Source organism: Dermacentor albipictus, chromosome 9, assembly GCF_038994185.2.
Source record: "Dermacentor albipictus isolate Rhodes 1998 colony chromosome 9, USDA_Dalb.pri_finalv2, whole genome shotgun sequence".
NCBI classification, from domain to species: domain Eukaryota; kingdom Metazoa; phylum Arthropoda; class Arachnida; order Ixodida; family Ixodidae; genus Dermacentor; species Dermacentor albipictus.
In genome coordinates this window covers 70902884-70916478 of record NC_091829.1, presented here as the reverse complement: position 1 = coordinate 70916478, position 13595 = coordinate 70902884, and the positions used below count along the sequence as shown (strand labels likewise).

Genomic DNA, 13595 nt, shown 5'->3' with positions numbered 1-13595 from the left:
TGCAGCAATCATTTGACAGTAATAGTACAGTGTACGCTATGCACCACAGTACAGCGTGCTCTAAACAGCGCATGTTTATTACAGTTTTATTTGGCCTAAGAGATCTTCCAACCTCAAAGGCCATAAGCCGTTATTGCGCCTATCAGCAGAATCACTCATAGGTGGCACTGAAATCTCGAAGATTTCTCTCGTTAGGCTTCGACTCGTCCGAAATGAGAAGCAATCTCGAAAACTCCACAAGGTTGTCTATAATACTGTGTCATCGAAACGGCCTGAGACTAATCAAAAGCTTACACAGTCATCTGCTACGAGCAAAGTGAACTCTACAAAAGCAATACCAAATTCATTTGAAGTGGGGGGGGGGGTAAAAGAAAAAAGCTAACCTTGATGATGGGTGTCACCATCGAAATGGGAGTCATTCGGACCAGGTCCACCTGCAGCTTTTTTGGTGTAGTGGGCTTCACTGGTGACGGTGCACCACAGGTCGTCGACACAGATGACGTGGATGAACTCTGCAGCGCATGTGGGACATTCTGACCACAAATGAGGAACCTGCAGGTAAGAGAGAGAAGAAATGTGCCAAAGAAAATTCTGGTTTATTTTTTACCGATGTACTTCTCTCTATACACTGTTCCTGCTCCTATGTGATACAGCTTTGAGGTAAATAGAAAAACAAAAACACGGATGTAAGTGAAACGCAACACGCTTGATTCACTAAAATGCCTTTTTTTTTCCTTAAATTGATGCAGAATGATATAGCATCTTTCGTAAATTCATGAGTTGTACAATCTCACCTAGTTATTTGCAGCGCAGTGAAGTAGATGCCCTGGCGCACAGCATAGTCCACATCTTGGGGGAGGCCGTCCCTGTGCAGCACACGAAGCACGTGGGAGAGCCCACCCGCCTGGAGAAAGTTCTCGCAGAACACGTTGGAGCAAGCATCCTGGTTGGTTGGCATCAGCCGCGCACTCAGCACCTGAGTGCATGGAGTAAGCACAAACGCGAAACTGCTCAGAAACACCAGTTGGCCAGCCACTGATGGTGGTGCCATTGTTGTTAACTGCTAAGCTTTGGTCAACCGCAAGGTAGAGTTCTCTTGAATTATAGCACCTACTATAGGGACAAAGGCAGCTGTGTCCGCATTACGGTCAGTCAACATATCCACCCTTACGGGTTACAGTTCGAAACTATAGGCGCCCCGCAGGGCAATCAGCGGCCGGGTGCACTCCCCAGGCGATGCACCCCAAACACTACCCGGCGCCGGGTTTTGGGAGCGCCTGTACCCATGCTTTTTTTTTCTTGCGGTGGGTGCAAGCGGTGGGTTTCGAACCGTCCACCTACCGCAGCCGAGGCTAGCACCCTATACACTAGGCCATGATAGCACCTACTATTAAGTATTCTGTCATGCATACTGTGTCCATAACTAGCAGCTGCCATCAGATAGTGCTATCCTATCTACTCTTTTCATCAGCAGCTTCAGCATCATAGCAATGTTATTGCGCCCTTACTTCAACATGATGCTTGCTTGCAGTGTGAGACTTATTCTGAGTGCTGTGTACCTAGTCGGACAAGCCCATCGCTATCAGGCATAACTGAAGCATGCAGTCCATTCTGAAGTCCTTAGGAGGACCATTGTTAATCTAGCACTTAAGAGTGATGCTTTATAAATATGGGGCTCATTGTGTGCACTGGCAACCATACTGCTTTCACCACTGTGTTGTTTGCTTCTATGGGGGTACAAGTTTACCCAGTGAAGTGTTTATCAAAGAAGTTCTACACTGCCAGCCTGTGTGCCTACGCTCATGACTTCCAAATGCACTGTAACTATTCAATGCAATGTAATCATCTTTTTATTGCCAATACTTAACTAACATCAGCCACTTATGGATAGAACGTTGAATGTCAGAAGGTTACAGGGCTCTGTAGTTTCTCAGTAATGGAAAAATGGAACAGCATACACTCAAGTGTCTCCTTTTATTTTTATTTTTAATGGGATTTTACAGGTTAAAACTACGATCTGATTATGAGGCATGCTGTAGTGGGGGGGTTCCTCAAATTTGGACCACCTGGAGTTCTTTAACATGCAACTAAACCTAAGTACACAGGTGTTTTTACAATTTGCCCAAATAGAAATGTGGACGCTGTGGCTGGGATTTGATCCTGCAACCACGTGCTTAGCAGCCCAACACTATAGCCACTAAGGAACCACGGTGGGTAACTGTCTTTTTCTCAGTGTAGCACCAGTTTGAGTTATGGTGCTGAAAACTTGCAGATATATACATGTACATGAAATTACTGTAACTGCTATTGTAAGGCCCGCCCTCAATAAACCCCACGCAGAAAAAAAATTTTTTTTTTCACTAAGTCTCATGCGTGCACCCACATGCATCGACTCCAAGGTTAAGCTAGCATGTGGCACCCATTCTCAAAGAGCATGCCCTGTGCTGTTTAATTTCTACAAGACGCTACAGATGGCACTAGCTATTGTCCTGCCAACAGTGACGTCATCATCGTCATCACTGTCTCCCATTGGATGATGTAGAAGAGATAGAGTGTGCTCCAACAGTATCAGCTCTACTGTGGCCGTTGTTTAGCTGCATCAAGCTTTTGGGCACATGAAGAGGATATGACTGCAAAAAAAATTAACTAGCAGTATATAGTTATAAATGTGTGAGAAATGCTTTAGCGTTTCTTAACACCTCTTGAGGTCCAGGATCCATGATTTAAAGTGCATTTACCACATTGCAAAGTATTGTTCAGGAGCTCAGTTGACACACGTCCTGCCTACGAGGATGGAAGTGCAAGTGACAGTGGTCCAGAGCAGACCACCGTCAGTTGCACTGTACTTATATACATACCCCTACCACGTGACATACAGTGCATACCCCTAGCGTGTGATACAGTGTATGTGGTCTCCCACACTTCACGCACATACACTTTTCTCCACTTTGACGCTCCTAATGCTAAAGCATTAAAAGTGTGCGCATGGGCACTGAATTGCGAGGTGTACATTTTTGTACAACACTTATTGAGAACTTCAGGGTGACAAGAATCTTCAACAGTATGGACAGTACAGAGGACAGCGAGCCATGGGCTGGTGCCAATGAGTCAAGCTTGCCAAACGGTGAGGGCAGCAAAAGCCACAAGGAATGATTAAAATTTATAAGTGTTGCGTTAAGTAGTTGCGTTAATGTGCTTAGCAGTCAGACACAGTTCGAGTCTTTGGTGGGTAGACATAAGCCTGCCTTGTATAAGGCACACACCCCATAACAAATCTGAAAAAAAAAAAAAGGCAGTCGGGGCCTTACACAAGTATTTACTTGTGCAAGGCTCACACACACCTTACATGAGTATTTAACGTGTAAGGTATATGCTTATTTTGAATGTGCTGTTTATGTTGTTTATATCACTTGGCTGAAATATTTTGCAATATTCGAATTAATTTTCTGAGAAGGTTCGCAAATAATTCCTTACGCTTTGTTCAGCAAAATACGAGGAATTAACTTATTCCAAGCATTTCTAGAAAAGTAGGCAAAAGAATTTACCCAAAAATTTCAAAACAAACGACATAATCAAAAATAAACCTCAATTTTGAAGCACAATGTTATGCATGTCTACAACTTTTCAGCGGCATAACTCGAACACACACACACACACACACACACACACACACACACACACACACACACACACACACACACACACACACACACACACACACACACACACACACACACACACACACACACACACACACACACACACACACACACACACACACACACACACACACACACACACACACACACACACACACACACACACACACACACACACACACACACACACACACACACACACACACACACACACACACACACACACACACACACACACACACACACACACACACACACACACACACACACACACACACACACAGACAGAGAGAGAGAGACATATATATACACATATCCAACGCTTCGTCAAAGACCCAACTTCTCCTTAACATTAGTCTTTAGGGTCCCTTAATTTGGTTGAATATGAGCGAAAAAGAGGTATGCTCTCAGTGCAACATGGTGACGCACCTGCAAGTTGTACAGCAGGCGGAACGGGTTCCTCCCATTTGGGTCCAGCAGCCTGCGGAGCATGACGTCCGATCCTTCGACCGGTGTCTTCTCTCTCGGTGCCGGAGAGCCACTCTTCTTGGGGCTGCCTGACAGCCTGGGAGGTGGTGGGGGTGCCACAGCTGCAGATGACTAGAGAGAGAGAGAAAAAAAAACTCAGCGCCCTTCCACTCTGTGAAGAAGGACGAACAGCGAAGCTATGTATATGAGTCCCTTAATAGCGAACTGCAACTGTATCGGGAATGCTTAACGTCCGATTCATTTCTGCCATGGGTCGGCCCGGCATCGCACTATCTTCGGGATCAGCCAACGTATGGGGAGTGCTGTGGGGAGCACATGTGCCATTTTTTCCAGCATCGTCGCGGTCGCGTCGAGAGTCGGCACAGACACTGGAGCGGTCCACTACGCCTTCTCCCAGTTCTCCCTCGCTCTCACAATGTGCATACCCTTCCTCCCCGATTCGCGGGAAGGTATCTGACGGGCGAGGACAACATTCCCCTCGCAAAGGTAAAAAGGTATAAAACAGCGCCACTGGGGGAGACCCTCTCTCTGAAACCGGACCCCTAACCTGCCGGACTGGAGTACCTGCCGCAACCCGTGAGTGACCTCGTTTGCCTGACTATCCCGGGCAAAGAGGCCAGCCTATTATTACTTATTAGAGAGAGGACTTCCCCCTGCCAGTGTTCTTTATTGCTTGTAGCTATAAACGTTGTTACAGTTGACACTGCTGGTTGCCTTATTTGTTCAATCCCGACGTAGCCACGATTCCAATGCTATGGTTTGGGAAGTACCACGGAGCGACTGTATGGGGCTAGATCAGGAGCTCACCTTCAGCCCTATTTGCAGCGCACGCGAGCTCTCCTTTTCAATCCTCCAACATGTTATCAGGCATGCGACCCAGCCGTGCAAAATGAGCGGAAGTGAGCGCAACAACAAGAAACGCGGTGTGACGTTATACCAAACGGCAGTGGCGGAACACCTGTGGCTCGGTGCTACTAGTGGCACATGCGCAGTAGTGACTAGGGTGCGAGAGAGAGAGAGAAATATCTGCGGCGAGGCCAGGGTGTCTACCAAGTTGACATTTCCAAATTCCCTGAGTTTTCCAGGTTTTCCTTGAGCACCTTTGCAAAATTCCCTGAATGAGCCAGAACTTTGTTTTACGTCAAGACAGGCTGACACCATGTTGCCCGATGCTGTCACTCTCTAGTAAGCATGTTGAAAAAAAAAAAAAGACTTAATCTAATTTGAATAGTAAGGAGTAATATCTATTTTATTTAAAAAGAAAACAGAAGGAAGGAGTTAGTAAAATGCACAGTGAAAAAACTGGTAAAACCCATTCCAAATCGAGTCGAACATTTTCAAATACGAATGAAAAGGAGATGCATACATAAGTAAATTATTTTTGAATATGAGCTATTTCTATCAACTGATAGCAAGGTCATCGGTATGAACCCTGAACTCTATCACAACTAAGATTCTTTCTCAGCAGCTGGGAAGTCAACCTCAACTGTCCTGACATACTTTCAGCTCCTACACAACAACTCAGAGTTGGGTTTCACTGCTTTAAAGAGTTTATTTTTGTTTGGATGTGGGACACCTGCATCTCGGCGTCAGCCAACACTTTGTTTTTTGAGCTCAAGCTCCTTCAAAGAGGCGGCGGCACGTTTGCTTTCCCGTTAATTCCTCGGTGCGTCAGTCCTTTCTGTTCTCATCCTCCTTCTGCCCCGCGTTCACCCCATGGATCATTTGAAGCATCCTCTTGGTCAGTTGTACAGTCAACGTCCGATTTTCCGGACTCCTTAAGGGCCGCAAAAACATCCGAAAAAAATTAATGCATGTCTTTAACTGCCCTTAAGGGCTAAAATTGACACAGACACGTCTGAAAAAACTCTTAAGGCCTGTCAGTACACTTGTTAAGCATATCGGTGCTCGTACAGTGACAGGACACGGGGGTGCACGCGTGTATAATTAAGGAATGCATACCGTGTCCCGTGATAACTGCCCTTCCTACGCTTGTTATGCTTCACCGCGTAAAGCTATGTTCACACTACGGTCGTAACGCGCGTAACAGCTCTTTCGGCGTATCGAACGTAACGGCTGTAAAAAACGTTACGGCAGTTAAGCCGGCATCTTTGTTCACATTTACTGCTGCGTAAATTACGGCTTTTACAATAGGCCAATCAAATTTGGGGCTGCAGAATCGACGTCACCAGCGGTCCAATATGACTCCTGTCAACATGCGAGCGCTGGCCGAGATCGAAGAAATTCACGCTCAAAACAAACTTATAGTCATGTATTCAGTCGCCCAAAGACGATGGAGGCGACGTAGAAGGGTTTGGGTGCGGCAAGTATTTCTCGATAGGGCCGTAGACGGCGATTTTCACAACCTTTTCGCCAAGCTCCGAGTTGACGCTGCGATGTTTCATAACTTCATGCGCATGTCGCCCCCGCAGTTCCGCTTCTTTGAAAACCTAGTGAGACCACTCATCGAAGTTCGGAGCATGCACCTGTGGCCATCGATTTCCTCAGCGGATAAACCACATGAACTGAAAACAGTCTCGCAAGGCGCACTGCACAAAGTTTCACGAACACAGCCAACCTAATCGTGCGCACGGAATGGCGGAATGGCACTTCCCGCGCCCGGAGCTGTCTGCAGACGGGAGGACGGAAGTGTCGTCACCGGTTGTTGAAAACCGAAAGCTTATCGGTCATTGGCTGTGTCGCAACGGTCGTAACATAACAGTCGTAAATGTTGCCGCCCCTTTAACACTCTCACCCACGATTTTCGCGTGAATTGCGCACGTTGGTACCTTTACGTTCGCAGTGTGAACTAGACGCATACGCTTGTTGCGCTTCTGCTTACGCATGTTACGAAAAATCGGCGCCTTACGAACGTAGTCTGAACATAGCATAACACTGCTGTACGGAGGCGAAGCTAACTTTCGGAAACTGGCATTACGCGACGCGCTGTGCTCTGCGAGCTTCGAAGCCAATCGCGAGGATTACAAAGGCGGAGTCGGTGGCATTGCTGACAGCGGCGAATTATTTCAATGAAAAACACGGCACCGCAAGGCAAGAAGCTTAACAGCAAACGTAGAAGCAGCTAGGCCTAACGTTGTCGCCGCGGTGGTGACTACGGCTGCCAGCGGATCCGCGTGCGAAAGTGCCGGTTCGAGGCGGCAAGATAATCAAAATGGCGGCGGTGGTGGCTTTCATTAATGCGATTTCAGAAATGCAGTCAGGGCAATATACATTGACTATATGGAGTACGTGATGGTGCCGCAAAGCTGTGCGAATTATCGGGCATGTCTGAAAAATCGGGCGTCCAGAAAATCGCTCGTTAACTGCTCTGGCAATACCTGGTGCTGATGACACAGCATCAGTGACGATTCGTTACCATTCCTGTTACTGGAACCAGCATTAACACGACTTTCGTTCCCTTTCAATAAGGTTACAGCTAATTTTCCCTGATAGAAGCACAAATTCCCTGAGTTTTCCCTGAGTATTTCCAGACTATTCAAATTCCCTGAGAATTCCCGGTTTTCCCGGTTTTCCCGGTTGGTAGATACCCTGGAGGTGCACATTGTGACGTCATGCGCCTCCAAGTTTGTGGCCAGTAAAGCTTTCGCTTTAAAGATTTAATGGGCCTGCAGAGAGACCATAAAAATCTATGCCACCACTGCGAGCTGCTGTGAGAACTACATTGCAGTGCCACCATCTGCCTTCAGTTTTTGTTGGTTTTCTAGCCTACCAAGCATCTTCTCATGGTAAGACTAGCCTTTATTGTGTTCTACAAGGGTAATTTACTTATACAGTTCGAATTAAATTTGTTCGTTATTGTTCCTTTATATACCACTTGCCAGTCACAATGAAACCGTGTCGTTACTGCTGATAATAAAGCCAGATGAAATGCTAATACAAATACACACCTTCATGCACATTTGGTCAAGCGAATCAATCACTGCAGGGTCAGGAGGAATCAGGTGCAGCAGTGTCTGAACCTGTTCGGCGATTCTGCAAAAAAGAATAATAACAATAAAACATAATGTGTAATGCCACGTTTTGTTTGCACAACTTATTGGGCACTGAAGATAAAGTTAAAGAAAGGAAAAAAAATGATTACGACTGAAAAGAAAATGACAGCGTGTGATAGAAGTGATGGGCACTCAAACTGCCGGTTGTTTTAAATAGAGCAGAGTGAAAAGACAACCTTTTTCTTTTTTTTGACAACATGTTCTTTGCAGTGGCAAATGTTAGGATATGTGTGGCATTCTAGAAATGATTAACTAATTATATAAATAATGCCAACACTGATACTAGCCCGACCATAAAGCCCACCTATTTGCTAGACATACTGTGCTTTGCACGAGTCTTTTAAAACACGACCTGAAAATGTGCAGTGAAATGTGTGATTATTCTAGTGAACATTTATCGGCTCTGCAAAAAAAAAAAAAGAAAAAAAAAGAGGGCAGGTAGAAATGCAGTCTTTGAAACATTTGGTAAAGTGGGAGGAGGAAACACAAGGAAAGAGCTACGTGCAGCTGCACCTAACATTTAATTATGTTAACATTCATATTTTAGTATTTTCTAGAGGAACACTGCAACAGAGTTGGCATCAGCAATTGTCTGCATCCATGTGGTCAGATAGTGAGGCATCATGTAATTGCAGTGGTTATCATTTTGAAAGCCTCGCTGTACATTAACAACACCAGTCAGCCATGACTTGCCAGCTCTGTGTTTCATCACTGTTGTCATAAATACAAAACCTCCCAAACAAGACACATGTCCATTACAAATAGTGCAGAATCACCGATTAAGGTTCTGTGACACTTCCTTGAGATAATCTACATAAAAGCAACATAAGCACAATATGGTGAGCACACTAGTGTAGAGATGTGTTACCTATTGCAGCCTATAATTCAGCACTTCCAAAGCACGCATTTCGCAAACCAGAAAAGGGACATGCTCACAAAAAATGTGCAGACAAGTTGCAAATTTTCAATGAACTAATCAAGCATTCTGATTTACATCAATAACGTTTCGTGCAGTCATTCAAACAGGATGTCATGGCAGCAACAGCAACGAACCTTGGATCGTCCATGCTTGCCAACTGATACAGCATCTCGAACACATTGCCGCCGCTTGAGATGACCACCCCCGGAAGCTGCTTTTCCTGCACATGCAATAACATTAAATGACTCAGCCTACCAGCCTTATATGTTGCAAAATATGGCAGTTGAAGCCGAAAAATACTAAAATATTGTTAAAAACACTAAAAATTGTTTCTTGATTCAATTTTTTTTTTAATTTGCAGAATATGTTCTGTACGGATACTATGAAGAAGTGTTCTGCTGAACACAAGCATGATCTGGAGCACAGACAAACAATAACAGTTATGAAGTTCATTCGTGAAAAATTAATGCAATGACAAATAATTTCGGTTGCAGTTATACATAATTTCTATTAGTGGGTGGAACTACTGCGGTTAGGTTGGAATAATCAAGCAAGTTCAAAAACATCAGGCTCCAAAAATTTGTCGGAGACTTCATCTATATTCTTCAGAAATATGTGTTGCCCTAGCTAAAATAAGTTTCACCCTAAACTAGATGCTAATAAAAATTCGTAAAATTATTGGTGTCAACATGACAATTGTAAACAAGCTCCAAAAATTGGGCATTAACGATAAACCCGTAAATGTTGGCAGGTATGTATGACACCAAGGGTGTACGAATGTCAAAATTTTCAAATACAAAAGGAATACAAATACTTAGCACCGAGTATCGAGTCGAATATCAAATAATGATATGCACATGCATCAATCAGCATGTTGGTTTATTTTACCATGTTGGAACATTGCAATTACACTGTCACTGGTAAAAAATTTATAACAGTAAACCGTTACGCTCAAAGATTGCGTATTTAGCTCATGGTAGCTTTGAAAAATTGAATAATTGCTGCTAGCTGTCTTCTTGCCAACTCGTGCCTTATTATACTGTAAACTCCCGTTCCCGTAAACTCAGAGGCATTTTACACTGTACCAGTTGTCACTCATCGCATTTGCTGTCAAGCAATAAGCTCAGGATTGGGGTTGGAACCTGCAAAAGAGTGCACCCTCGCTGTTCGCTAACTCGTGTGCCTTGCTAATAAGAGGCTGGCTTTCCCGCACAGCTCAGACGTCCAGTGGCTAAGCATGTTTTACATGCAAAATTTCACTAGCAGCATGAAATTATTGCAAAATTCAGCAGAATATCAGACACACTTTCGTATATTAGATAGGAATAAGCGCTAAGAACCATGCTTGCTCCCCACACAGCCAGCAACATATTTGATTTGTTTCGAATATTCGTATCCAATCGAATATTCAAAAATTTTCTAATATCTATTTTCCTAATCAGATACGTATTGACACGTGTACTTATATTTATCGGGCGACCACGTTTCGCCGTCTAACAAATCTTATCGCACAGCACGGGACGCGCTTGCATGTATCCGAAGTTTCTGGAAAGTTATCGATGCTTGTATCCGCAGTCTGTTGTCGCCGAACCTTGTGTTATCTGATTTATTCGCCTGACGCGCATGGTGTAGAACTTTGTGGAAGGCATGCGGGTCCCGCCGATTAGTCTGGAAAATTCGATGACTACTGTATAAAAGCCGACGCGCTTGACCCGATGATCAGATTTTCGACGATCGCCGAGCGTGTTCGCCGCTATCGTTGTGCTATAAGTGTAGCCTGTTTTGTGGGCACAGGTTCGCCCAATAAAAGTTAGTTTTCTCGTTCACAGTATTGCTACTGTGTTATTCAACGTCACCACCACGTGACAGTATTAAAAAAAAAATAATATTTGATAATATTCGAAATTTTCGTATATTTGCACACCCCTATATGACACACAAAGTAGCAGCAAGAGAAGTCACACGGCAGGCCCCTTGTGAGATGGCAAAGCTCAAGGGTATATCGCAGTCTGCACAGAGCACTGTTATTCCTCCATGATCCCTGTGAAAGCCTTGAACGAGCATACGACTCAGATGCTAGATTATCTTTGCTCTTTTGAGCTAGTTTCTATACTAGCACATTCTCTTTATGGCCAAGGCAAGATAGGACGGACTCCTTTGTGAACCTGGCCTCCAAAATCTGTTCATCATATCAAATGTTCAGCTTGAAAGAAGTGTGCTGAATCTTTCACACAAGTGAAAGCCCCTGAACCACTAAGCTAGACAGGGAACTCAGTTTAAAGGTAGAGACACATGGCGCGATTAGGCATGTGATCAGTGGGATGAGTGTTCGTACCAACAGTGACACCAAACAGATTAACAGGTTCCAGCATGTGGCATCAGTGTGACCAATTCGCAAGATTTGCTTCTTTGACTGACAGAATGATTGGACGCCAGCAGTCATTGGTGACACAGATGGTCTGTATGTGACCAGCTGCGTGTGATGTAATATTGGCTGTAGCAGATCTGCCAGAACGGGGCTGACAAGCTGGTTACCCTAAAGTCCAATCATCCGGTGCTTGCCTTTGTGATCGCACGTTGGCACTTCAACGCGCAGTAACCGCCCCTGTAAGGTGGCTCACCTAGCCTGCATGCTTGTTCTTAGGTGCAAATGACATTGAGAAAGCTACTTGCATCTTCGTTTAAGCCCGACATAACGAGGTAAATGTTAATTGTGTGGATGAATATGACTGCTTTATTGAGACTGGTGGCAATGTGCTATTCATAACAATGGGCACCATAATGACAATAGTTTAGAGCTGAAGTGAATCTACTAATCAGGGGCCAATGTTGCTTATACCTTAAACAAAGCACTGTTAGTACCCAGACCACTCATAACATAACAGCTTATGGTGCAGGACCAGATATAATGCGGTATTTTTCTGGCTACCCATTTACACTTCCATAAAGCTCAATACATATGCGTGCCACTTACAGTGCAGCACAGCAAGACGAAGTACCGGCCATTTCTCAACAGGGTACGCCAGCAGTGGAGGAGAGGGCGTTTGAGGACAATGGGGTGGTGGAGGAGAAGGACACGCAGACCAAACAAGAACAACACCAACAAAAAGAAAAGTGCGCCTGCCACTGCAGCAGTGCATTGCGGTTTAGACCTCTCAATCAACTTGGAACAGTCCAGGTTCCTTAATGTCCCCCGATATTCCAGCACACAGTGACTTCTCATTCTTTTTTTTTGTCCCGACAGAAATGCAACTATACCGATACCACAAGGGAAACCGGAAGACTTGCTAGTGCTTTGCAGTGGAACATTAAAACTGCCAAGCCAATGTGGAAATTGGTTTCCAAGAAGGGACTGAGTGTTCTTTGGTTATGCTCAACGCAAACATGCCAATGAGCCTTACTTGTTCCAGATAAAACGATGGCTGCTGGCCGGCCGAGGGAGAGGCAGTTGCAGCTGCCACCGTAGACACTTGAGTTGTCGCTGGTGGAACAACTGTGTCATCCTCCTGACGCATTAGAAATGGAGGGAAAGTAAGTAGTTGCACTACAAAAGGCAATATAACAGAGACACGCTTTTCATGCAAAGTGATCGCACTGCCCTCATATTCGCAGAAGGCTCTGTCATCCAAGCTTCACTTTTCATCGTGCATTGTAGTCTTTCACAGTAACCTTATAGTATCATAATGTACCACACAAAATGCACTGAGATGCGAACAGCACTCAATATGCCAGTAAACAACTAAAGTTTTGTCTCCTTGAGCACACACAATAAATAAGTAAACAAATAAGTAAATAAATAAATAAATAAGTAAAGAACAGAGCCTTGGACACTCACTATTTCGGATGGCAAGACCAGTCCACTACCAACGACCTTTACGTGGATCGTCTGGTTGTCCTTGAGTTTGTACTGCGACAGCCTCTTCTGGTCCTCAGTACTTGGAAGCTGGAGTCGAACAACAAAATGAACGTCATCAACACGGGCCAATCGAGTAAGAAACTGTTTGCTCCAACACAGACTGACTCGTGCACTTGATCTGTTCCAAGATCAGTGGCCCCCCGTCAACCCGTCTCTGCCACCCTTTTTCCAAATAACTGCACAGGTGAATATGAAGCTCCTGAAGTGAAGGCTACCTAGACTAGCAGTTTAACAATTCGCTTTAGATGCTCCAAACACACCATAACAGAAGGCAGGGACAAATTGTACAATACGTTTGACATAAAATTTGAGGAAATTCACAGGAAAAAGGATGCTGAAGGTAAAATTCAAGGAGCGTGAGACCTGGGCTCTTACACATTTTCACAACACTGCACAAAGGTTGATGAGGACTTCAATCAGCAGGAGGAAAGGGCAAGCCGTGTTTTTACAGGGATGGTACAAATAATACAGTGACAAACCAAAACCGCAGTACGAGAAGTACTTTTTGCAATGTGGTTCTCGTTCGTCGCTGACTGGGCACATCTGTGGCAAAAGTACTAAGATACATTTCAATATATGTTTTGGCAATCCGTAATAAA

At 44.6% G+C, this 13595-nt stretch overlaps 1 protein-coding gene across 2 annotated transcripts in view; it reads right to left on the bottom strand.

Moving 5' to 3' along the window:
• The window catches only part of LOC135908560 (ubiquitin carboxyl-terminal hydrolase 24-like), a 116963-nt gene that overhangs the window by 57256 nt on the left and 46112 nt on the right, over positions 1–13595 (bottom strand). For both annotated transcript variants that reach the window (XM_070526430.1, XM_065440347.2), the window contains exons 25-31: positions 12916–13023; positions 12482–12586; positions 9215–9300; positions 8057–8141; positions 4089–4259; positions 795–976; positions 384–552 (exon numbers count right to left, since the gene is read on the bottom strand). In XM_070526430.1, coding sequence (XP_070382531.1) covers positions 384–552; positions 795–976; positions 4089–4259; positions 8057–8141; positions 9215–9300; positions 12482–12586; positions 12916–13023 — 906 coding nt within the window. The remainder of the gene's footprint in view (positions 1–383; positions 553–794; positions 977–4088; positions 4260–8056; positions 8142–9214; positions 9301–12481; positions 12587–12915; positions 13024–13595) is intronic.